Source organism: Ambystoma mexicanum, chromosome 10, assembly GCF_040938575.1.
Source record: "Ambystoma mexicanum isolate Mex_15411 chromosome 10, UKY_AmexF1_1, whole genome shotgun sequence".
Classification (NCBI taxonomy): domain Eukaryota; kingdom Metazoa; phylum Chordata; class Amphibia; order Caudata; family Ambystomatidae; genus Ambystoma; species Ambystoma mexicanum.
The window spans coordinates 82,726,351-82,752,458 of NC_090932.1; the positions used below are offsets into that span (position 1 = coordinate 82,726,351).

Sequence of the window (26,108 nt, forward strand, 5' to 3'; positions counted from 1 at the left end):
TGAGCTCCGGTGAAATAAAAATGTCTTGATCAAGTGCGCCCTCAGCCTTTTGATTTATAAGCAATATATGTGTCCTTGCACCAAGTTTGTAAAAGCCAACATTGGTCAAGCGAACAGTTAGCTTGTGTATTTCAATTGTATCAACCTTTGCCAGTCACTGTTAACATATCACCAGGCATACACCATTTCCAGCTGTTATTTTATGGCCAGTTAGTGCTATAGTAAAACAAGAGGTGATGGCTGGAAGGTTTAGAATTAATCTTAACCCCCGACATTGCTCTGGGCAACCCTCCAGACAAGTGGGACGAATATGCCCAGACGTGTGTCCTGTATCTGCTGGGCCTAGAGACCCAAGCTACTACTCAATGATGAGGTCCAACCAGGCTAAAACATGTTTCGGCATGCTTGTGGTCTTGTGCAGAAGGGATGTGGGCAAGCAGTTTGGGATGGCCTGCCCCTTTTGGGGTGGAACCCAGCTGATTTGCGTATCGTCTGTCCCTTTTTATAAGGGCTTGGCAGGTGAAGAGCGATGGTCTTTGGGGGTTGCCCAGAGCAATGCCAGAGGTTAAGATTTATTCTGAACCTTCCAGCCATCAATTCTTTTGTTTTGCAGGTAGTACTATTGCAGCATTGCCTGGCAAATGTCTATTGTACACCTACAGACAAACCAAAACTGCTTGCTTTCCCAATGTATGTTCTTTAACATTTCCTCTATTCTTCCCACATCGTCTGGCTTAACCAAATGGCACCAGATCTTGCTGCAGGCCTTGGTCTCATTAGCCCCTCTCCATCTTCTCTTCCTCTTTTCCTTTCTTCCTTGCATACTTCAGCCTTATGTACAGCATCTATTGAACTTTTAAATTCCCCATGTGTGCATCTTCTATGTTTTTGATTAATCTCGTGTTTGGCCCAAAGGTTATGACCTGCTCCATCAAATCCCTCTTATACTTTCACCAACTCTCTCCAAACCAGATCTCTGCGCTACCATTCCTCTTGTTTATCCTTCCATCTGATTAGTTTTAATAATTGTACTGTGTGATTGCTACATGTTAGTTTACCATCGTTCTTGATACGTTTTAAACTAAACTGGTTTCATTGTTTTCTGTGAAGGAAAATGTTCTGTAAATGTAAACTCAAATGAAATTTCATGTCTTTCTATGTAGCTGGCAACCTCGCAGAATAAAGTGTACCTGAATGCGGAGAGCCTCATGATGAACCTGCAGGAGCTCGCCTTTGACAAGTAAGAAGTCTCACCTACTACTGAGCATAGAAACATCCTGTGTACTTTATCAAACAATCGGAGACCCTTTGTGTCTGTAATCAAGGGCACACAATATACATGCTGTCTTTGTAGAAGAACCCTCTGCCTTAGGCAACTGTGTGGCCTTGGTAGTTCTACCTATACCAATACCCCAAGTTTGAGAGATTGAAATTTAGATTGTGAAACACATGCTGAAACAGGCTGCATATATGTCCTAAGATCTGCGCATAGGACAGTTTGTTTTTCCAGTTGCATCTGTTGCTAAAACCTCAGCTTCTTTCCCCTCAGAGAGGGGTTTCTTTTTTTTTTTCTGGCGCCCTGCTTTGTGAATTTGCTTTTGTCATCGCTCATGTATTCAATGTCTGAGTTAAAGGCTGCCTCGAAGTCTTAAACTGTATTAATTTAAGTTGGCAGTGAGGGTTGTAAGAAACTCATGGTGGCAACAGTAAAGACCGACACAAGTGATCACAGTTCAAGGGTGTTTATTAAACTGTATAATGGGTGAGAAAAATGTCTAATCTAAACCTAAATCCTAGGATGGGAGAAAGCTATGACCATCATATAATAAGGCAGTCCTAGAGGCGTCTTGTCAAATAAAAAGGGCCTATACTAAAACCTATTGCCAATCCTTACAACTAAGTTTTCAAAATAGTGTGGGATAATGTTCTCAAGAAAAGAAAAGTTTTCACCAAATAAGTCAGGATGATATAGCTGGGGTCTCCCTTTCCCATGTTTTTAGCACAGGACAAGGCAGGGCTTTTGAGCACAAAACACTTCTAGGCCTCGCCAGTACGAAGTTACAGTTCCTTTCAACGATGCCAGGACCTTCTGGGTCGAAGTCTCTTTCCTGCAAAGTCTCTTGCCTTAGAATGCCTACTGTACCATTAAAAAATAAACAAACAAAAGTTACTTTGTCAATCTTTCACTTTGGGTGATTGCTCTTCTTCCCTTTGAATCCCCCTCAGCCGGGCTCTGGTCCTTTTTGCAATGTTAGCCTCCCTCAATCGGGTTCACGATGGCCTTTCACTAAAAAATGTATCATTCAACAGTCTGTCTTTTTACTCAACTATCCATTGTGGACATCCCTCTTCCGGGTTCACGTTTGGTGTAACAATGATCACAGTACATCACTGTTTCTCCTTAATTCGCAGGCACCCCTCTGCCGGGTTCACATTTGCCAGTTTCACAGTTAGTTTTCTCCTAATGTGTCAGACTTTTGAGTGTACGAGGGGTTTACCTCGACCCTTGTAGGACCAATACACTGGCCTCTCCTAAGGCCTCTTGGTTCTTGTTGTTTCAACAAAATCACACAACCCACAAAGGCTTGGAATGAGTGCCCCGCGACGGCTGACCACTCTGCTTCTGAACCTTTTACTAGGGTTTCTTTAAAGTTAAATTGCACAGGTTTGGTCAACAAGGTTGCCCCCTGCAACGTTGGGCCCAACAGTGTTCTGTTTTACTATCGGTCTTCTCCGACTCACCGGCTGTGCTGAACTGTTGGAGTTTCTGGTCTCGGGAGTCAAAGACGGCACCACTGCGGCAATCGCTTCTCCCAGCTTTGGCCATCAGCGCGGGAGGGCCCTTTGTGACGTTGACACCTGTCACACCACAAGCCAGCCGGACTTCCTGATCTCCTGTCCGGTGAAGCTGCTTCCTTGTGCTTTCGGCCTTGCTCCAAGTGTGCTCTCGTGCTCCGCCTTTTATCCATGTGGGGAAGGGAAAGGGCAGTCAGGTGTGCATAGTTATTGTCAATTGCCTGACTCTGCCTCACCCTTGTGTTGGGACATGTCTGGTAAACGGCTCTGTTAGTCCATTGTCTGTCACAGTGTAGGAAAATGTTATTGGAAATGGCGGGGGGGGAGAAGGTAGAACTTCTAAATATCCTAAGGGGTAGGCTAGGGAGAATGTGTCATAAGGAAGGGGATGGTTGGTCAACTCAGAAAGGTGAGCTTTGTAGGGTTTGTGAATTGAATAGGGGAGGCCGTAGGAAGGGTAGGGTTTTGTCAAAACAAACAGAGTTCAGGAAATAATCAGAGGGATGGGGAGGAGACTGACTGGGAGTATTCAGGTAGGACACGGAAACACTCTCCGAGAATCCCTGTTTTTCTGAGTGCAACAGGGTTTGAGTTCCTTGGGGACTTGTCATATACGGAGGGATTGTTGGATCTGGGCAAGAGAGATTCATTGGTAGGAAAGGAGGCAGAGGTGCTACAGCCTACAAAGGTCTCAGGGTTCCTGTCTTCTCCTTCTTCCCCGGTATAATACCGCGTCTCACCTGGGTTATTCCACTGGACACAAACCCGGGCTCCCCCATCCAGGTGATACTCTCTCGATCATCTGCCCCCACGGTTATGATCTGAGCGCATCAGCGATTCCTTGGCCACCTGAATAAGGGATTTGCCAGATCTGCTTGGGACAATGCCCTCGGGTTTCTCACAGGGTGGAGCATTGAGGCTTATTATAGGTGGTGAATAATTGGCTTATAAAGGGAGTATGGAATGGCCAAACCTAAATGATCTGGCAGTCCCTGCACAGGCAGAAAAATTAGGGCTTTACAGTCAAAATGAATGGTCGTCGTGTGGAGCAAATGTTCTGATACACAGGAAACTTAATACAATTATTTTGGAAAAAGCACACAATACACTTGCAAATTGCTATGCTCATTGGTGAGATGGCTATTGAAGCATTGCATCAAAATGTGCAGTGGTTCCTTTTTGATTTACTCTGACCTTGTTGGCACAACCAAGCCTATTCTCGGTTAGTCTTCACTACCCACCAGTGGCAACAGGATGACCCTGGTGCCAGTTGATAGGCTTTAACTTCTGTTAGGAAAGAAATACCAATTTGAGGTTGATTTCTTATGCATGGGATGCCAGTTCAGGTTCCCCAATGTGTCACATCTGTTTCAGGTAGAGTGCCTTTTAGTTCCAAACGGCTCAGCCACACCACCAGCAATCCTCTGTTCTACAGCATCGGGTCTGGCATGGATTCACATGCTCAGGAATATTCCTCGTCACGCTGGGAATCCTCGGTAAAAGAAAAATCAGTTTAGTTTCTGAACTGTATTTCTCCTATATACCAATCACCGAGCTCTGGATCATACTGCCACAGCCAATGACTGCCCTCTACCTAAGCCGCTCCTCTGGCAGCCATCTTCAGATTTTTACTGCACTTGCTTCGCTCTTTGAGCTTTTGCTGTGTTTTTTCGCTTTTTTGAGGGTAAACTCTATTTTTAGGTCAATCGAGCCCTTGTGCTCCATCGATCATCCTTCCGACTAAAGGGCACCTGTTTTTCAGTGCCCTTCAAGGGTGGTTTTTCAAGTTTCTACTTAGAGGCTTCCAGAAGTTTCTTCAGGCCAACGCCACGTGGATCATGTCGGAGAAGGACTGCGCCTTTCCCTTTTTAAAGCTGTGCTCCGACTGCAGTTTGCGGAATGTGTATATGGACGACAAGCATTCCCAGTGCCTGTACTGCTTGCACCGTATGCGTAAGGAGGAAGATTGTGTAATTTGCTGTGGCTTCATGACGCGCACGATGGATTGGCGCCAGTGACTGGAGTCGTGGCTGCATACTAAAGCCTCTACCCAGGGTGGCACCCAGGGGCATGCCTCTGGATCAGGAAAGTCTGAGCGGGCTTCTAAGACCTTTGAAGGCGCCTCAGCTGCGGTTCCCACAACAGTCAGGGCGCGATAGTCCTCACCATCGGTCTCCAGTCACCACTCCGGGTCATCATCCAAGAGGAAGTCTGCTACTCCAGGGAAGCTGATAGAGAAGCTGGCGAAAACCAGGCCGGAGAAGGCCAAATGGGATGCAGTAACCAGGACGCCCTCGGCAGAAAAGACCGAGAGACAAGGTGCCTGACAAGACCCCAAAGGAGAAGGCCAACCACGATAAGGTGCCCGATATGGCCAAGAAGGACAAGGCCAAACCGAACAAGGGACCCAGCCTTTCCGTGAAGGCCCAAGTGCACCAGGCGAAGTAGTCTCCCTACCTCGAGGTAGTGGTGGCGTCACTTGCAAAGACCATGGGGCAGACCGGCACGGTGCCCTGGGGATGGCCAGGGTGTCTCTTCCTCCCAGGAGGGAGGCTTCGATCATGCCTGTGGAGAAGACACCAGAGAAGAGGTTACCGGACCTCAGCCAGAGACCAACCCCTCTGGACCCAGGAAAAGGGGTTGGGGGGGTATTGAAGGCCTGCAGGGCACAGACCTCTTCGGCTGATGAGATAATCTCCGTCCGTACCGTCAAGGAGGGCGATGACGATGCAGGTAACGCCAGAGGCTCTCCCCACAACAGGGGTGACCACAGCGAGGACGACTGTGCTACCGTCCATGTAGGCGACGACTAGGGGCCCCAGGACATCTAGGTTCCACCTAAAGTTCCTGCACCCGAGATACCGCCTAGAGTTCTTTCACAGGACATTCTCTCCACCATCTACTGTCTGTGATGCAGAGGAGTGTCCCGGCGTCCCCTCCACCTGCAGCGCCAGTTCAGGCCACCCCGTTGCCACAGGGGGAACCACCGGCCAAGAAAAGGAAGAGGCAACCTATGCCTCCATGCCATCAATCGCCTCCCTGCCGTTACTCCCCCCCCCCCCCCCCCCGAGGGAGGACGGGATGGGGGACCTCCCGTCAGCGCAGCTTAGGGCCTCGCCCCCGGACGAGGTGGGCTCTTTCCATGCAATGATTGCCCGGGTATCTAAGCTGTTTAAGCTCATACCGGCAGAAAAGGAGGGCTTCATGTACCAATGCCGGGAGGCGAAGAGAAAGACAATACTTTCTGTCCCACTCCTGGACGATGTGTTGGACGATGGACTGACCCTACTGAAGAACCCTGCTATAGCCCCATCAAAAAGGGACCGGCTGGAGGAAAAGTACAGGGTATCCGGACTCTGCACCCAAGTGCTTGCAGGCTCAACCTTTGCTGGAGTGGTTTCGGCGGCTGCCAGGTAGAAGTCGTCTGGCTCAGTGTCTTCTTCTGCCTCTTCTTACTCCACCCCTCGGGACGCAGAGGGAAAGAAGTTAGATTCGATGGGTAGGAAAGTGATATACTCGACGACGATGATCAATGCTGCTAACACCCTCGCTATCGTGGCCAGGTACGACAGAGTTGCGGTTTAAGCTGGCTCTGCTCCTGGACTTCCTCCCTGAAGACAAGTGGGCAGAGGCTTTGGAGATTCTTCAAGAAGGCAAGGTGGCGTCGGACCACGCCATCTTGGTGGCCCTGGACATCGCAGACACTGGTTTCTGCCAGATGGGAAATGGGGGTCTGTCTTCGTGGTTGGCTCAAGGCCACCAATTTTAGGCAGGAGGTCCAGGCAAGGGTTTTAGACATGCCCTTTGATGGGTACAACCTGTTCCGGAAGGCCGTGGATGAGTCTTTCCAGGCCATCAAGTTGGACACGGAGACGGCGCATGCCCTAGGCACCCTACAGCAATATGACGGTCATCCTTTCGTTCCTCAGGAGGGAAGTCTCTCAGGTCATCGTAGGGTTTCGGCAGGGGCTCATCCTTTTGCCACCAGCTCTCCCGTTCCTCGACCCAGGAAGACAACCAGGGTCGATCCAAGGCCTTCGGAGGCGGCCCTGAAAGGCGGCATGTCGACCTCCAAATGGGACTGACCTGGCCGGGACGTTGGCCCCCGCCACCGTGCACCCCGGTAGGAGGCCGGCTGACTAATATCGTTGGCGTGTGGGAGACGATCTCCGACAGATGGGTGCTGGACACTCGCCCACGGACACACCCTGGAGTTTCATCGAAAGTGCCCGGGAATACTTCTGGTGGCCCGACTGGAAAACCACATATCTCAGCAGCTGCGGGATGTTCGGGCAATGTTACAAAGAGGGGCTCTAGAGCTTGTTCCACAGCGACGCCGGGGCTCCTGAGGAAGTACCTTGAGTATACTCATCAGAAAGAAGGGGCTGGAGGCCCATTCTCGACCTACAACTGCTCAACAAATACATGAAGTCCCAGAAGTTCAGGATGGTCGCGTTACAGCACGTGCTCGGCCAGCTGGAGGAGGGGGACATTTGTCGTTGTTGGATCTGGAGGATGTGTACTTCCACGTCCCCATTCGCAAAGGACACCGCAAGTTTCTGTGCTTCGCCGTTCAGGGAAAGCATTGCTAGTTCAAGGCGCTTCCCTTCGGACTGAAGTCGGCGCCCAGAGTCTTCACTAAGTGCTTGGTGCCTGTGATGGCCCATCTGCGTCTGCAGGGATCCACAAACCCCTATCTGGACGACTGGCTCAATCTGGCCAGGTCAAGAGACATCGCCGTCGAACACACGGCTCATACCGTCCGTCTCCTGAAGAACCTGGGGTTCTCCGTGAACTATGCAAAATCCTGCTGGACTCCTTCGCAGGATGCTCTATTCATGGGATCCAGGCTCAACATGGTGTCATGCCTGGCGTTGCCATCGGAGGACAGGATATCGGCCATCTTGGGCATGCTGCAACAGCTTTTGGCACTGAAGATCGCCACGGTGAGGACCAGCAAGCCGCTACTCAGCATGTCGTCGTCATGCATATACCTGGTTTGGCTCTGCAGGTTGCGGATGCAGCCCCTGCAGGAGTTCCTCGATGCTCTGTGGTTCAAGTGTCGGGGGCTTCCAGGACAGGATCACCCTCGACGAGTTGTTCCGACGGGCGATCAGATGGTGGGGCGTACGCTCCAATATCGCCAGAGGTGCGGATTTCCAGAACCCCCAGTTCCAGGAGACAGTCACGATGGATGCATCTCTGAAAGGTTGGGAGGGCCCACACCGAGGGGCTTCGCGCCAGAGGCCTGTGGCTGCCAGAAGAGAAGGATCTGCACATAAACGTGTTCGAACTACAGGCAGTGTTATGGGCCCTCAAGTCTTTTCTGCCATCCCTCAGGAACAAGGTGGTGAGGGTCTTCAGACAATACCACCATGATGTTCTACTTACGGAAGCAGGGGGCACCAGATCCCCGGCACTCTCCAGGGAGGCACAGGAGTTGTGGCACTGGGCCGTCACCCAGGGGATGTTCCTCATTCCGGTCCCCCTGGCAGGCGTACAGAACACAGTTGCCGATTCCCTCAGCAGGGAACTCCGCTCTTGCCACGAGTGGGAACTTCGGCAGGACCAAGTGGACCACCTGTTCTGCAGATGGGGCAATCCCCAAAAATCGATCTGTTTGTGACTGCGATGAACACCAAGTGCCAGAGGTTCGCCAGCAGGTTTCCCCAGCTGGGGAGCATGGGGGATGCATTCTCATTCCCCTGGGACGGCCTGTTTCTGTATGCGTTCCCTCTGTTGCCGTTGCTTCTTTGAGTCATCAACTCAGTCTCAGTGCAGGATGATCCTCGTCGCACCAGCGTGGCCGAGGCAGATCTGGTACCCGGACATTCTCAGCATGTCAGTCCCCTCCAGTCAAGCTTCCAGTGGTCGCAGATCTTCTCGCCAGGGAAGGAGACGGAATACTGCACCACGACGCAGGATGGCTGAACCTGAACGTCTGGTTCCTGCAGCGTATGTTTGGGGGTTACGATCTCCCAGCGGACTGCAAGGAGGTGCTTACAAAGGCCAGGGCAACGTCTACTTTAAAATGCTACGGACACATATGGAAGAAATTTGCAATTTGGTGCCGTTCAGATCAACCCTCTGAGTCAAGGCTCCTAAAGTACTGCCATATTTGCTGTCGTTGGCCAAAGCGGGGCTGGCTCACGCCTCCAAGGTTCATCTGGTGGCTATCTCCCACTACACCAGATCTCCGGGATGGTCCTCGTTGTGGTCATTAACCTTCTGGTTAATGAAGTTGTTAAAGGGCTGTTCCGTTCGTTCCCGCCGATGAAGGCCCCGGCATGGGAACTCCATGTGGTACTCTCTATGCTCGTGGGTGCCCCGTTTGAGCCTATGCATTCTGTTCCACTGTTGTCGTGGAAGACAGCTTTTCTCGTGACCATCACTTCCATTACCTCTGCACAAATGGGTGAGATCCAGGCCCTGTCCTGTAAGCCACCTTACTTAACTTTCCACAATACGAGGATGGTGCTGCGGATGCACCCCTCTTTCCTTTATTTTATTGGTTTATTTTTTTTTTCGGTGCCTTCGTCGCCGGCTGAAGGATTTTGCACTGGCTGGATGTGGCTAGAGCGCTGAAAGTTTATGTGGACCGCACAAAGAGTTTCTGGAAAACGTCTCGGCTCTTTGTGAACTTTGGTCCTGTGAACCATGGCAAGGCCCTGTCCATGGCTTCACTTTCCAGGTGGCTCTCCGGCTGAATCACCCTTGTCACCTGTTGGTAAACCGACCGTTGCCTGGCTGTCTGAGAGCCCATTCTACCCATGCGATTGCTGCCACGACCGCGTTGTCTGGTGGGCCCCTGCTGGACATTTGCAGGGCTGTTACGTGGAGGTCAACGCACACCTTTGCGAAATTCTACTGCGTCGACAGGATTCCAGGGAGGAGTCCAGAGTCGGCCGAGCACTGCTGAGCCTGGTGAGGAGTTAAGAGAAATTGCTTCTTTTGAGCCTTGCCACCTCCTGTGGTTGTGCATGTTGTGTACTGCTATGTATTCTTTATTCATGAGCATGTGAATCCATGCCAGACCCCATGCTGGAGAAGGACAAGTTACTTACCTGTAACTGTTGTTCTCCAGCATGGGTCTGGCATGGATTCACATGCAAACCCTCCCTCCTGCCCCTCTGCGGCTCTTCTCTTGGTCATACTGCCACTTTACATGCTACCAAATCTGAAGATGGCTGCCAGAGGAGGGGCTTAGGTAGAGGGCAGTCATTGGCTGGGGCAGTATGACCCAGAGCTCAGTGATTGGTTTATAGGAGAAATAGTTCAGAAACTAAACTGATTTTTATTTTACCGAGGATTCCCAGCCTGACGGGGAATATTCATTAACATGTGTATCCATGCCAGACCCATGCTGGAGAACAGTTACAGGTAAGTAACTTGTTCCATGATTAAACAGATGTGTGACTGCCAAAGTTGCTTTACAAACCGGTATGCTTTCTCTGCGTCTCATCCCTTCTCAGCCCACCCCCCAATATTTCTATGTGATCCTCATGAAGGAGACAAGCGGAGCATTTTAGATGATCAAATGAAATCTGCTAGTGCATATTGTATGTTCACACCCTCTGAGACCACCCTTTTACATGCTCCCATCCCCAACCTCAAGACCTTTTATCCATGCAAGTAGGAGAGGAACATCGGGCAAGCATCTCAACCTTTTTTTTTTTTTTTTTACTGGCTCCTAACTTAAGCTGTTTTTCCTCTCCCTCGTATCTATGCCCAAGGGCTTTTGGTTTAAATGTTCTGCTTCTTGCAACAAGATTTTTGCGGAGCCTGACCTGCATGCGTTTTGCCTGCAGTGTTTGGAGTGAAACGTATTGGGCTTACTGAGTGCTCTGTGATGCACTTTGGTTATGGTGCTGGGATGATTTTTCTCCTGACTCCTTCCAAAAGAATTTAAGGAATTTGTCAAGACCAGCCGATAAGTAATCTACCTGTTTACACAAGCCTCCTGGGAGGTGATTTGCTCCTTGCAACTCACCAAACTGGAGGGGCTCTTCTACCAACCCTTGTGCTAATTGTCTGCAATGACTAAAACTCAGGCCAATTCCATGGGCCTAATCTGGCAGCCTTCCACTAGCTTTCTGACTGAGGCATCTAGCAGATCGGCAGGTTCTCTTCAGCATGCACCCATGTTAACCGGGGGGTCTGCAGCAACCTTTACATAATGCAAAAGACCCAAAACCTGAGGATGCTGACAATCACTGTTCTAAGTTCCTCTACCTTGCCAGCTGAGGCTTCCTCTATTAGCCAAGTCCAACCAGTGTGCTTCCCAGGAGCCAGGGTCACTGTTTTCACTTCGACCTACCTATCCCTTGGTCTATTATGGGTGTTCAGTCATACCCTGAGCCTCCTCAAAAGTTGGTCATTGAGGGTAAAGGTTATGTCCTGCGCTGCACAACAGCTTCACATGCATATCAAGTGGATGGAGTGCCGCAATAACTCCTCTGACCCTTAACCGCCCCATCAGCAACACTGGGCAAGGTGGCCATTTGGCAAATCCATTAGCATAATTTGCACACATTGATTCTGCCACCCCTCCCCACTGTCTTCTTAACCAGACCCTTGCGGAGTGCAGAAAAGCAAATCTTCTGGAATCTGATTTCCAGGTGAGAGTGGATCCCCCCTCGTCTTCCAAGCCACAGGCATGCACCTTCCTTCCAAGTCTGATGCCATGATTCATGACCACCTAAGCGAGAATCTTTGGTCTACACACAACAGGTTCTATGACAAATGTCTCTTTCTTTGACAGGTGGCACAATGCAATACTTGTTCAATGACATATCAAGACCATGCACCTGGGGCTCCTTCCACAAGTTCCTCGGTCCTCCATCCCCCTGCAGGCTCTGCCAACTAACCTCACAGGTTAGATTCCCCATTGGTTCTGTCTGCATGAGGCATCCCCCACACCCCACCCGCTTCAGAAACCTCTGGTATCCACTCTACATCCTGTCTGCTTACGAGTCTTCTGCAGCACCTACACTCTACATTAGAGTAGGACCAAGCAGATGAGGACTTATCTAAGTCAGTCAAGACTTCCCTTAGCCTTTTACTTTGGTACGTGGATATTTTTAAAGTAAAAACCCATGATCCATATCCATTGGAGACCAGAGTACGAAGAGTTGCCCACTAGTGAAGATGGGTGTTACACTCGAGCAAGATGTCATTAAGGCGGGTCCTCTAACATATGGGAAACCCCTCCTCTGCAGTACCAACCAACAGGAGGGTTAATGCAAAACTCCAGACTACCTTTTAATACTGCTTGGAATTCAACCCACTGGCTCAATCCATTTGCTGTCATAGCATCAGCCCCCTCTAGGGCACACTTATTCTACCACACCCTCTTTTTGGCTACACATCCTGGGAGGCATGGGAAAGCCCAAGAGGCATTTGGAATTAAAGTATACGTGATCAGCGCCCTTCATTTGCTTCAGGATGCAGAGGCGCTTCTGGCAGCTTTTAACCAGCTTATTTTGGGGGACATGTCAGATTTTTCGAACGACCTGCCTCGCAAAAGGGGCCTCATTCTTTGACTGCCATTTCGGAGGCTAAACCAGTGGCCACGCATATAGAGTATTCAGCATGTTATGTCGACGTGGTCGCTAAGTAATGGATCTTGTCCTGAACATATGCAAAACATCCTGCCTGAAAAAATACAAAGGTGTAATTTCTGTGGCTTGGGACAAAGTCAAAGTGTTTCCCCTTCGATGGCCTTCAGCTTTTTCTCTTGTCCACATATGGGGAAACAAGAGGAAGCAAACCTGCTGACCACAAAATGTGTGTCATTGATTACCACCAAAAAACTCAAAAGCACGCCTCATTAAATACCTAAAGGTTGATAGAGGGACACCCTTCCAAGGTATCTGGATTCCAAGCAGTCTCAGGGCCACAGAGACCGAGAGATACAATTGCCGCCTCCACTCAACTGAGGAAGAAGCACTTCCTCAGACGAGCAAAATAATTGACATTCAGTCAAAGGAACAGAGCACAGCAGAAAGTCTAGATCTCTTCTTCCTAACAGCCCAGATCGGCAATCACATGGGGCCCATGGATTCTTTCAGTCCCGTGCACAGGCTTATGCCTTAGTCTCTCAATGAATGCCCTCTTCAACTTTTATCTAATCTCATTTCAAAGATCAAGAAGTTGCCCCCAAATGAAAGCAGTCTACCCAACCTCTTGGAGAATTAGAGGGCATCTACTTGCATTGCTTCGTGGTGCATAAGACAAGGGTGTGCAGTTTTGCAAACCTCCAGCTTTTTGACATCAATAGCCATCTGCCGTGGGGTAAATTCAAGATGAGTTATCACTGTTAAAATCATGGCTCCCCTGCATTGTTTACAACTGAAACTACAAGATGCTTAAATGTGCATTATAATCTGGCCTCCTTTTGGGAAAGATTTTTCTTTTTTGCAGCTTTCGTTCCAGAATGTCCAGGTATTCGTTATGGCCTGAACCATGTCCTGACTTTTGGAAGAGAGACAAGTTTCTTGCTTTACTGGCCTTGCTCAACTCCTCTTTTGGGGCACCGGTTAGTCTTTATGGTTACCAGTGCAAAGGGAGCATGTCCCTTTTTGTGGAATTCCTGTAGCGCAGATCTCATACTGAAGTGTGGCAGGGGTAATATGCATCCCTTTTTTTTTCTTTCTTTGGTAGAATTTGTTTTTAGATGCGTCCAGGACGAGCTTGTACCAGCTTGTACAATGCCTCATTCTTTCATTTTACTTGCGTGCATGTTTATGCTTTACCGCTTAATGCCATTTTGAATACCATATGCTCAAAATGGCTGTGCCTCATGGTTTGTCTATTCTTTTGGCTATCTTGTCCCTTGACCTTCTAACTGCCCTCTCAGATCAGGAAATGCAATAATGGCATGCACTTTTTCAGACTCCAGCTTGGAGTTTATGGACAAATGAGATGTGCATCCTGGCCTGAGATGGTGGATGGGACTATCTTATTCGAATCCAAATTCCAGCCAGGGGATGTCTGTTGCACGGCAGATGTGGAGCAAGAGACTGTTCATGATTGGACAGCTCTTGCCAGTTTGGTGCAAATCCTTACCATAGGTGAGTTGGGCCAGCCCGAGTCCGAATTGGATACAAAAGGAGTCCTGGCGCAGTTCCCCAGACAGTTGACTGGAGCCTAGACCGCATGGGAGAGGAGCATTTTGCTGAACACCTAAAGCCTGTTGTTGAAGGTGACAAGCATTGCCTCCAGCCAAGTCCCTGTGAAGCCCTGCCTCTCTTACACTCTTAAAAGGCGCTAGTCTGTGCTTTCAACCCTTGGGCTGGTGGGACCAATCGGTCCGAACACCTGCACAAAGAAACCTCCTGCAGCTGCTATTATCCTGCATGCACAGGGCCCTTCCTGGAACTGTCTTCTTCACTGTCTCTTCGCCGCCACAAGCGTCACCTACAGCCCCATGATCTGGGTGAACTTCGCTACCTGGCTCCAACTGGACCAGCGATAGAAGTGGCCCCAGTGATTGGGTGCCCTATGGATGGTCACTTAGCAAATCAGATTTTATAAGGTGCCAGATTGCATACTTGTGAACCTTTACTCCACTGTACTTTCTTAATACTTTTCCTTGTGGTTTTCAAGGTTTGCAACTCCCCACACAGGTACTTAACTGGAACGTTGACTCTTTGAGGCATTAGGCCTTTTCTGGTAGGGTAGGACTTCTTACGTTATAAGGGGCCTTGTAGTTAGAAGGCAGGGTAAATGTTTTTGATTGCATTGTACTGTTTTCTTTACTTTACTGCCTACAGTTGTACTTGATTTCAGTTATCTTGAACTATTGCTACTGTTTTAAGTGAAAAGTGTAGTTGATCTCTGTTAGGGAGAATTCTCATAAATGTGCCAATCCTCCCACCTTAGAGCCCTCCAGCTCTTTTTCTAAACTTTAAGACTTTGAACTTTTCAATTCTGGTTGTTTTCTGTGTTTGTTTCATTTGGTTATGGAGTCTAACCAACTCCATAGGCATCCTTTCATTTGTGTCACACAGCACCCTCCGTGCAGTGGCACGGGGAAGCCTTTCAGGCTTTTCCAAGGTTTGAATACCTTCTCTGGGATAAACTACTGTTTCCCAGAGTAAGAAAGTGAAATTGACTTTACTAGTCTTTTAAATTCCTAGACCCAGCGCACCCTATCTTACAATAGAGTGCTGGAGGGGTTACTTAGTATTCCCTGTGTCTAGATACTCCTGTATCAGTCAAATGCTACCCTTTCCTCTCAGAATGGCTTGTGGCAGTGGTTTTACAGCGAACTACCATGATTTTTCCTGACCCCGAACTATTCGTAACTCCGGTACCGTTAAATCGCGGGAGCCATCTTGAAAAACACGGCGTCTGAGCCTCCTTTCTTTAAACAGGTCCCGGTCTTCTTTTTTTGCCATTTCTTTTTGGAAAGGTTCTTAAGTGTTTCTCTGCATGCCAAACCAGGTTTGTTCTTTGTTCATTCTCCTTTGGCAGGCTTCAGGAGTGAAGACTGCCTCTGCCGCCCGAGTGTCTGGGGTGGGCAGGCAGTGAGGGAGGTGCCCGAAACTCCCTGTGCTTGGTCTCCTAGGAGACCCAAATGCACTCTATGGTGATTGGCTGGCTGACTGTCCGGCAAGGACAAGCCACCCTGCTGGGTGAGTGACAGCTAGGCTGGACTGAATGGGAGAGAACTGAATAAAAGGCGAGTGTCTTGGCTTGGAAGGCAGAGTTGACCACTGAATGAAGGAACCGAAGAAGAGCTTGAAGAGGACGCCTGCTGCAGATCCTGGACTGTCGGTTTGCCCAGTGAAGCCCTGCTGCAGTGCCTACTTGCGAAGTTCTAATCGACAGAAAAGCCCTTGCAAGGACGAATTCTGCCTTTGAGTTCGTGGGACCAATCCACTCGAAAGTAAGCCACCTGGAAGCCTATCTCGGAGCTAGTTGAATCTTATTCAGAGTTGCTGCAGGAAACCGTAGAACAAGGGAGAGGGACACCAGTTGTGTGCTTTGCTTACAGCCACCGAAATTGAAGTTTGCCAGTTGCAAGCCTTTGACTGTCCCAGTGCAGGAGTCCCCCCAATGTCCTCACTCTTGTCCCCACGGCTGAGGCACAGGTACAGGGAGATCTGCAGGAACTGCCAGGAACAGAAGTAATCGGCTGCTTCTTTTTCTTCGTTTGTAAGGTACTGTAAAACCAGACTGAGCGTACTTGCCTCTTGCTGTGAAAGTGCTTGAAACTTTTGCAACTCACAGGCCTAATCTGCTTGTGACCCACCATATGATTCTTCTTGCTACAAACTACTTCTGAGGACTTTTGCAGAGACTTTTCCGTTTACTTACCAGAACTGCTTTATCCTATCCAAGACTATAGCCTAGCTTATTGAATTGACCCTTCTGGTGAACTCAAAATATTTGCACGGTCTAAGAATCATTGTAACCTTTCATGTTCTAATAACCTTTGCCTTTTACTCCTCTTGAAAAGTATTCTGAATGCCTACAGTAAAATATTTGTCACCAGCACCCTTGTTACTAAAGTTACCTGTGATTGTAGGTTGTGTCTGTGTGCCCCAAAAGGGTCTTATCTGATTCAGAAACTTAGTGTACAGTATTGAAGTATATTTGTTATTATACAATAGCCTCCTTCTAGTGAATGTTTATAACTGATACATTAATAAGTGTTTATTCAAGAAACCTTGAGTGTACGTTTATTTGAACACCTGTGACTGTAGACCTCTGTGTTACATCATTACTGCTCACATTTCCCCTCTTGAGATGAGCCTGGCTGCTCATCACGCTACCAAAACTGTGTAGTACAGGCTTATACCAAAGGTTGGTTTGCTTAGACCTGTAGTCCTATTTGCTTGTATTGTATCAAAGGGTACTGCATTCAAACTTTGCCTAACAATCTCATTTTGAGATAAACTGTGCATCCATATGTTTTTATAAAGTGGTTCAGGGATTGATATTTACCTTTTACTTTACTTGCTTAGAGATTTAAAGGTCTAATAAAATTGTATTTTGTACTGCTGTGTTGCTTCAGTTATTTGAGTGTCCCATGTTGTGGTAATTGTGATTACACATCCGAATAGCTCCGGAAGCCTGACTTACAGATCAGTTCACGCTTGCCTCGTTAGTTTGGCTTCATCGAAGCATCAATTACCCTATTCATAAACTAGGGTGGCCTCGCAAAACACTTCCCCATGCCTAGTTCTGAAAATCCATGTTAACACCCCTCTTCCCACAAGTTTAAAGATTACAGCTGCATCTCCTTGCAATCAGTTCACCACTCTGCTGTTTTATCTGAGCTCATCTGCCCATTTATTTACAAAGTCAGGACCACACTAGCAGCCTCCCTTTGTCAAAAATGTATGCTCATTTAATCTGTATCACAATTGTTTGATCAGAGCCAGGGAGCCACAAAGCTCAACACAGAATGACAACCATCTGCCTTAATGCATCAAAGACTGAAATTCTCTTCTTTTGGAATGCAATCTCTCCCATTCTATTAAACTGACCTCATGCTCTTGGTTCGCCTACTTCCGTCACGCTGATGGTAAAGAACTTGGGTTTCTGTTAGACAGTCGCCTTTCCTTCAAACTCCATGTTCATAATCTTCTGAAGAAGTCTTGTGTCATGCCCCATCCTCCTGGTGCGTTCTCCCTCTGCTGAGCATATCCAAAGGAATCCAAGTAAATTCTGCCATCATCCTCTCATGCTTGGGATTCTGTGACCGCCTTCTACTTGGCTTCTGTAAAAAACACGACCTATGCAGAACAATCCTTGCTTTCAACGTTGACATTACATCTTGCTTGCTCTCATATTGGCTGCCTATTAAACCTTGCATCAAGTTAAAGGCCCTTTGCACCATCTGGAGAGCGTATTTGAACAATTACCCAGTCTATCTAGGGCGGAGGGTCAAAAAACGCTTCCACCCATTATCCTGAGAATCCCAGACACGAGAACTGTTGTGGCTGCTGCTCACAAAAGGAAGGGAAAAATGTGTCAACAGAACATCAGATGTTGCAGGGCCATTACTTTGGAATAACCTCCTTCTGAGAGATGGAGAACATCTGCATTTCTATGAAACTTCTCTTCAAGAACATGCTCGGGCCTTACTCTTGAACTGACAGTTTCCCATAACCAAATCTGCCTGTTAATCCGTGTTCATGCTTATCTCTGCACAGCACTCACTATTTGCACTATTTTTCATTTTACCTCATAGGTCGCGCCTGTGTATTTCTGTTTTATATGCTCTTCTCCCATGACACTCCCCTTAATCTTGGCTGTTCTGAATGCCTCCGTCTGTGAAGATTAGATTTCATTTTTTCCCAATCTTTGCCCGTCCGTGCCATAAAATGAATTTTCTCCTGGCCAACTGTTGGGAAAGATTATTTTTGCTGCTTACCCTCCATAGACATCAATGGGTCACCCTAACCTTTGCTACTTCGTTTTTTTAGCTTTCTCGACTTTTGGTGGTAAGTGGAGCCTTTTTGTTTCACTTAACTTGCTAAGTATCTGTTTTGGGGCACTGATCTGTCGCTATGGCTTTCAGTGCAGCAAAACTGTGTTCTCCATAGTAAACTTGGTGGCAGCGGATACTTTTTGCGTTGATTTTCTTCATAGTCCCGTGCACTTATGAATTTTACTTCTTGATGCCAATTAAAGGACCATATATTCTAAAATGGCTGTTAGAAGATTTTCACCTGTCCTTTGACCATCTTGTAGTTTGACCTTCTTTCGACTCAGGGGTGGCTGGATTTTCCATATATGGTAAGCGCTTTCCCAGGGAAAGCTCCAGCTTTCGCAGCAAAGTTTAGATCTGTATGTGGCCAGATGTGGGGCCTGGGTCTGTCTGGACCCAGTCTGCTATTGTGCCAGATATTTTCTGCTGCTGGGCAGATGCAGTGGCCAGAGGCTGTCAAGGATTGGACAGCCCCTGTCAAGTTTGAATGGTGCAGATCCTTTCCATTGGTGGGCTGGGGACGGCGCCATCCAGGATCCTGGATAAAAGGGTGACCCCTGCTGATCTGAAGAATGGATATTCGTCAGATCAGCATTGTTGTCAAGACCCCTGTGAACATTAGCAGGCCTTTTCGTTGGAAGATCGCCAGGAGCACTCTTGACATGCCCTCACTCAAGAAGCGCTGTCTCTGTAGATCTTCTGAAGACTCATCAGTGCATCGACTCCCGGACCGGTGGGAACAACCAATTCTGACCCCTGCTCACCGATTCAGCTGTTGGAATCACTTAGAAAAATCACACAATTCTCTTGTGGGCTAGTCTGATGTCGTCCTGGGCTACTTCCCTGCACCATTCGCTGCTCAGAGCTAAACCTTGGGTCTCTGCAGATCTGTAGCTTATGGAACAAGAAGCATTTAAATAAATTAAATACTGTCCATTTCCATCAAGTTGCAGCACCAACACAAAGAGGGGCCTTGCAGAACCAGTTTCTTTGTTTCTGTCACAAAGGTCGCCTTGCCATTTTGTTAAGCACCTATGGCTGTCTGCCTACATAGCATCCTAGGAGTCCTCTGAGGTCGTCGACTGAGTGGTGGTCCAGTAGTCTGGGTGTCCAGAGCTGGTCCTTTGCAGTTTAAAACCACAAACATACCGTACCCAATAATAACTGCATTTTTTTATATTCTGCCTAACATTGGTATTAACAGTGCTCTGAGTGTGCTTACCTGAACCCTTCACCACTCATGCCCAAGTCTAAGCCTTGCTGTTCAGTCACACTATGCATATAGTTTGGCTAGACTAGAATTTGTCCCTGTTCATCAGAATAGTGGCCTCTCGCATTCTGTCCACAGGGCTGATTTTGAAAATCCATCTCAACACTGGTGCTATGCAATAATCTGAATAAATAAAATCTGTGCAAGTGTTTTTGGAGCTGGTGTTTTTCTTTGGCCGGTCTGCGAAATCCACATGTTCAATGACCCTGAACAGACCAACCCTTCAGGACTTCGGGTTCTTATGGGGGACAGAGAAAGGAAAGCCCCTGTACAAAAGGATTCAAGCCCTGAAGATTGCAGGCCTGCGTATGTTACAGGCATCTTCAGTGCAGCCCATACATTTGAGAATTCTGGGGCTAGTGTCTGGACCGCTTCACTGAACTGCCACTTTGAATCTGGAGTTCCACTCCTGATGATTGAACCCGCAGTGCAGCAACTGCCAAGAACCTAATTGAGGGAGCTCCTTTTTACTGTTGCAAACTGAAACCACCACTTTTTATAGCGACTAACTACGTGTTTTGTCTGGAGGGGAGGGGGGCGGGGCACAATGGAAAGCCTGCAGTTCTACCACCAATGAGGCCCCTTGGGACAAGGCAAACTGATCAGCGGACCCAGCTCAAGAGCAGCATAGCGCTTTACAGATTGTGGGTAGCCAGCATTTGGGCTGGTATCTTTTAACAATAGTGCTGTGATGTCTGTTCGCCGGTATGTGCATCCATTGGAATTAGTCATTGGTCAAGTGTTGTGATTTGTGAAATTCTAGCATTCAGAGCATTGTGGGGTCATTCAGAGATGACACCGGGCTCGAGATGCAGAGTGGGTACATGACGAAGGATTGTTTGTGGGTCCTTTCATTGCAGGCAAGTTGTGATTCAAGCTGGTTGATTTGCTGCACAAGGCCTACATACTTTCCATACAAAGGTCAAAGATTTTAATCTTGAAGGACAATAAGCTGTAATGTTCTACCTAAACGAGCAGAGAGGTGGTCTCTTCACCTATAAAAACTCACTAAATATCTGCAGAGTTATGATCAAGAATAAGGTGACCGCAGCCTCTCTAAATATTCAGTTGACATCACAAAGCAGAATCCAGTAGGTGCATCTTGGAGCAGGGATGGTCTTTCTAGGGAACAAGTTCCTCCATGCTGGGAGGACTAGCATCTGTCTGCATTTTTGTCTCACCACCCCTTCTCCCTCTTATTGTGGAAGTCTTTCACAAATTGCAACAATCAGAATTGCCACATGATCCTGATAGCCCCAATGTGGCCTCCAGGGTACATTCTGGAACGTTCACAAGATCCTATGATTCTTCTTCTTGAACCAAGGGCCCTTCTATCTCATCAGGGTGGTGAAGGACCCTGAACACATCCCCTCAATGTCCTTCGTGGCCTGGTACCTGAGCCATGTGGCACTTTCTAGTAAAGCATGAAGATTCTGAAATCCATACAGAAGAGATCAAAAAGTAGACTGTGCGCTTTGAAGTGTAGATGGTTTTTACTACTGCTGTGTGTTGGGAAATATTTCTCTTTTAGGCAACTTTCCTTCCATAGTCTATAGATCCCAGAAAAAATGTTGATTTTGTTTTTGAACCCGTCCTGTCTTTTTTACAAAGAAGTGAAGGCTTTAGCTTCACTTCCCTGGCCTTTTTGCTAATTTGTAATAGAGAATCTGACCAATCCTTCAGACTCTCAGCACTGGGAAACCTTCCCTTTTTGCCTTTTATATTTACCTGTTTTGGTAACTTTTCTAACCGTGCACACTGCATCGTACAATGCAATGCATTGGGATACTTTTTCTATCACCCTAGTCTTTTTATGTTATTTGTGTTATTTTTATGTTTATGCTGGTGGCCGCAGTTTCATTTCTACAATTTTTGCAGTACTTTTAGTGTTCATATTTGCGTTTACTGCTTCAACATGGCTAGTTCCCTACAATGGCCGTGCCACAAGATTTTTCACTTGTTCTTTTGCCATATTTCTTGGGTTCCATATAATGTCCCCGCAAAAATGTCCCCCGACAAGTCGCTTTCTATTTGGAGACATTATTATATTGAACATGCAGGGGACAGCCCTGCAACCCCTGTTTTCTTTTTATTTATTTTTTAAATGGGAGCAGGGGACCTCCCCGCAACCCGTCCCTATACATAATGTCATCATATATAATGTTGCCAATGGCTTTTCCCGGCGACCTTATGTATGGGGACATTATTACCGGATACAGTTTCTTGGCCGCCTTCCTTTCTACTCGGGTTAGGAAATCTCTAATATGGTCATGCATTTGCTCGGGAAAGCGGCTGTTTTCACTAGTGAATGCCATGTGTGTTTGGACACAGGAAGTGGGTGGGATTTTCGGATCCCAATCCACAACTGTCTTATAGGAGTAAAACCCACACTCGTCCCTGGTTGGACCACTGCTGGCTGAGCGAGTTGCGCAGATCCTTGCTATTGTAGGGATGAGTTTGATCACTCACCTGAATTTGGGGTAAGAGGAATCCTGCAGCCATTCTGGCAGATCAGTGTTGGAGCCAAGTTTCCTGTGTAGCCGACTAAAGGCCTGCGGGCGACTCCTGAAGAAGCCTGGTGGCCTTTCCTGCACCTGTCCTAGTGAAGCACTGTTCTACTATCTGATCTGAGAAAGCACGGGGAGTATAGCTCTGTGGCAATGCGCTCGTCTTGGAAGCAAGTCGACCTAGAGCAACACAGGTTCGAATCCTGGGTCCGCGCTTAGAAATCTCTTTGGTATTAAGTGCGTTATAAATAACAAATTATTATTATAAAAGGCCTGCTGTGGTGCTTCGACCCTTGGACAGGTGGGACCAACCAGTCCCGACATCTTCACGTTCCTGCGGCTTTGAGCCTTCAGAATTGTCCCTGACAACCCAGTGGACCGACCCGCTCATAATCAGGCTACCATGCCAAAAGTGTCACTGTTATGTGTTTTTGCCCAAATCTCACTGGTCGCCAGCTTGTTCTACAAGTTACCTTCCTGACCAGTGTCTGCTTCCCACCATCAAGGGATCCTGTCCTGGAAGGCTTTCTTCGATCATGACTGGAGAGACGCCTGCTGTCGCCCATGTGCGGTGACTGTCACCGGAACCAGCTTTCCTTTGTCTGGTAGTGTCCCAAAGAGGCCTGCATTGGTGCCTGTTGCATTTCTTCATCAGGAAGGGTTGCACTCGGCTCTTGGACCCAACTGGAATCCACCTTGCACTTGCAGCTCCTGGGCATCTTCTACTGGATCAAATGGCAGGAAAGCCTACCTCCAGTGACTCGCGTCAACCTGCCAAATAATTTGGGAAAATCGGAGCAAGGGTGGAGAGTTATCACTATATTAAGTGCCACCCCTGTCTCCCCTATAATAAATCATAGAATAAACCTTTTTTTATTCCATTATTTTGCTTTTTAAATGTTTGTTTTAAAAGCTGTTCTAAAAGATATAGGTATCTTACTTGCCTGTAAAATCCTTGAAGTTTTCTGGAACCTTTTTCACCACCACAAGAACCTTTTCGAACTTGGCCCCTTCCCCTAAAGGAACTTGGCGAATTTTGGGCACAAGGTCCCGTTCTTCTTATGGATTGGGTTAGGGTATTATACTTGTGAACTGGTTTTTCTAATTGCATAATTACTTGTTTAAGTGAATTGTATGCATTTCTACAAACCTAAGGTGATTGTGTATATGTTTTATAACCGAGTGTGACAATATTACCTGCTCGTTTTCGTTCTAGTCTTTTTTTTGGGCCTATAATAGAGTATTTTTCTACTAACCTGTCTAAGCGGAATTATTTTGTGCTTCACTGTGTGGACTACTTGTGGCCCCCAGATCACACGCATTCCTGAGACTAAGCCTTGACCACTCTCTGCACTTAATTTGATTGTGTTTGGCTAACCTCTAAGGGTTCCCCTGTTCGCTATAACTAGGGTGGCCTCCTGAAATTTGTCCACCAGGTCAGATTTTAGAAATCCATCTGGACAAGAATATCAAGCCACTTAACCGGCCCGTCGATGTTCTTTCTTTACTGGTCCAGCTGTCTGTTATTAAACTGGAATCCTATAAGATTTATCTTGATTCTCCATGCTGACCATTGTTAGGTCAGAATTTTTCTTCATCAAACCAATGAAGTGACCCTTCAATGGACTAATTGTTTCCTCTGTAATGCCTCCACGCTTTCCTGGGACCTGAATGGCACTGTTCACTCGTGTGCATAAATAACACAAGTCCATTGTTTCAGCAGATGTGAGCACTGTTTGAAGGTAGACTGCCTTTCTGCTGACAGTCCACTTTGCCTCTAGATTAAGTGCACTGCACGCCTTGTGTTGGGAAATCTTTTTTCTTTTCTTCTGAAACACAGGGTGGTGTTCTGTTTTAATATTGATTTTAAAAAGTTTATTTATTTTCTTTTTTTCTCCCATGTGTCCTGTCCGCATTGCATTTAAAACCAGTAAATCGGCCTTTCAAGCTGTCTGCATGGCTCGTGTTTGGTGAGAACCAGAAACTTTAGGGTAGTAGATTATCTATATGTGCATCATTTGGGGGCCTTCTCTGGACCTAAAGCTGCAAAATCAAAACCTGCTCATTGGATAGTGAGCTATATTCTCGAAAGCAAGTCAGAGAATGCTAAACCCATTCAAAGGGCTTGCATAACCTGACAGTGAGCCTTCTGGCCTATTGGTAATGCGTTTCATAAGGCCTCTGTAAAGAGGCAACACGGGCCATGCCGCATTTTGTATTCAAAAGTAAAGCTTGAGAGAATATTCAGTTTGTCACTGGACTGCACAACATTTTCAGTTAATTTTTTCCATTTCGGTTACTTTTGTTCTTTAGGCCAGCCTCCCAAAATTAAGGTGCCCGTTAATCACTCACGGTATTAAAAGGGGTGGGGATGTAGGAACAACTTATTTCCCGTAGTGATTGCTGCACTCCTAGTCATAGTCTCCTTTCTCCAGCATGGGGTCTGGCATGGATTCACATGCTCATGAATATTCCCCGTCGTCAGGCTGGGAATCCTCGGTAAAGAAAAAACCAGTATCAGTTTCGTTTCTGATCTGTCTTTCGTAGTAATAACCAATCACTGGTCTCTGCGTCATACTGACCACAGCCAATGACTGCCCTCTACCTAAGCACCGCCTCTGGCAGCCATCTTCAGATTTTTACCGCACGTTCATGTGTTGGGATCCTCGTGCTATTGCTCTCGAGCGTTAGTGCTATTTTTTCGCGTTTTTTCACAAAAACTCGATTCTTTCGGTCAAAAGAGCCTCAAGCTCCACCGATCCTACATCCGATCAACGGGGACCCGTGTCGGATTCGTCTGCGCCCCTCAAGGGTGAAGATTTCGTCGAGCTACACTTCGGAGAACTCCAGAAGCTTCTCAGGCCCGGTCTCGGAGATGGCCCAGGAGAAGGGAAGCTCGACGCCCGGAAAGCTGTTCAGGGTCTGCCCTGGATGCCAGCTGCAGAACGTCTTTAAGGAGGACGAACACTCTTTCTGCCTTTACTGCCTTCATGAGGACAAGACGCACGTGGAGAAGGACTGTGCGTTTTGCGGCAACATGTCAGAACGGACCATGAAGGACCGCCATCAACGTCTCGCCAACTGGCTGGAGGGTAAGAGCCCGTCTGGCGAGAAGAAGAAGAAACCCGAGCGGTCTTCTAAGACCTTTGAGGGCGCCCCGGCGACGGGGGCCCAACATAAGGCTAAGCACCGCGAGTCCGCTGGCACCGGGAGCGCCGAACGGTCGGGCTCTACGGGCGCCAGGCAGGGCGCACCCTCCCCGGCACCATCAACCACGAGCCAACGCTCTGGGTCGGGTAAGAGGAAGGCCGAGCACCCGGCGAAACTCCTGGAGAGGCCCCGGTCGAGCTCTAAGGCAGAGGAGGAGCGTGGCAGTGCCCCCTCCCTCAAGGATAAGGCGGTGAGCGCACCTAAGGTGGTGAAGGCCTTGATCCATCCGACCAAGCCCTCGATCGAAACGGTCGCGGCGGCCCTGGCTCAGCCTGTGGAGGCTGCGCCAGTGGTGGCGACCACGGGGCCCAGAATCTCCCTGCCTCCTCGGAGGGAGTCTTCTTTTGTGCCCATCGATAGGACCCCCGTGAAACCCCCCGTGGGGAAGAAGAAGGGGGGGCAGGGCGTCGTCGTAGATTCGGCCTCAACCTCAGAAGAGGAGCTGATCGAGGTCTTAAGCCACGGCCTAGGCGTGGAAGAAGGCCAGCTCGTCGGAATGGACCCCGACGCAGGTGACGACGACGAGGATATCGACGGGGCCCCTGCTCGCCCGTCGGATTCCCCTCTGCCAGCGCCGCAAGACAACTCGGCGGCCATTTTGTTGGCTATACAGTCCTTCTGCTCCGAGATAAGGACGAGACTACCGTTACCGACGGAGGAACCTTTCCCGTCGGGGGATCCAGAACCGGGTCCTTCTGGTGTTCCCCCTACCAAGAAAAGAAGGATCCATCCACCACCTCCTTTTCAACCGTCACGCACCGTCCAGCCCTCTCCCCCGTCCACTCGAGGGGATGATACGGGAACTGACACGGCAGCGACGGGTACGGACGACGAGGCATACGACGAGGATATTCCGTCGTCGCCTCCCGCCAGGGCTTCT

At 48.2% G+C, this 26,108-nt stretch overlaps 1 protein-coding gene across 1 annotated transcript in view; it reads left to right on the top strand.

Annotated features, from left to right (window-relative positions):
* LOC138491177 (prohibitin-2-like) overlaps window positions 1-26,108 on the top strand; it is a 424,112-nt gene that overhangs the window by 374,841 nt on the left and 23,163 nt on the right. Inside the window, exon 9 of the mRNA XM_069617553.1 lies at window positions 1,164-1,240. Coding sequence (XP_069473654.1) covers window positions 1,164-1,240 — 77 coding nt within the window. The remainder of the gene's footprint in view (window positions 1-1,163; window positions 1,241-26,108) is intronic.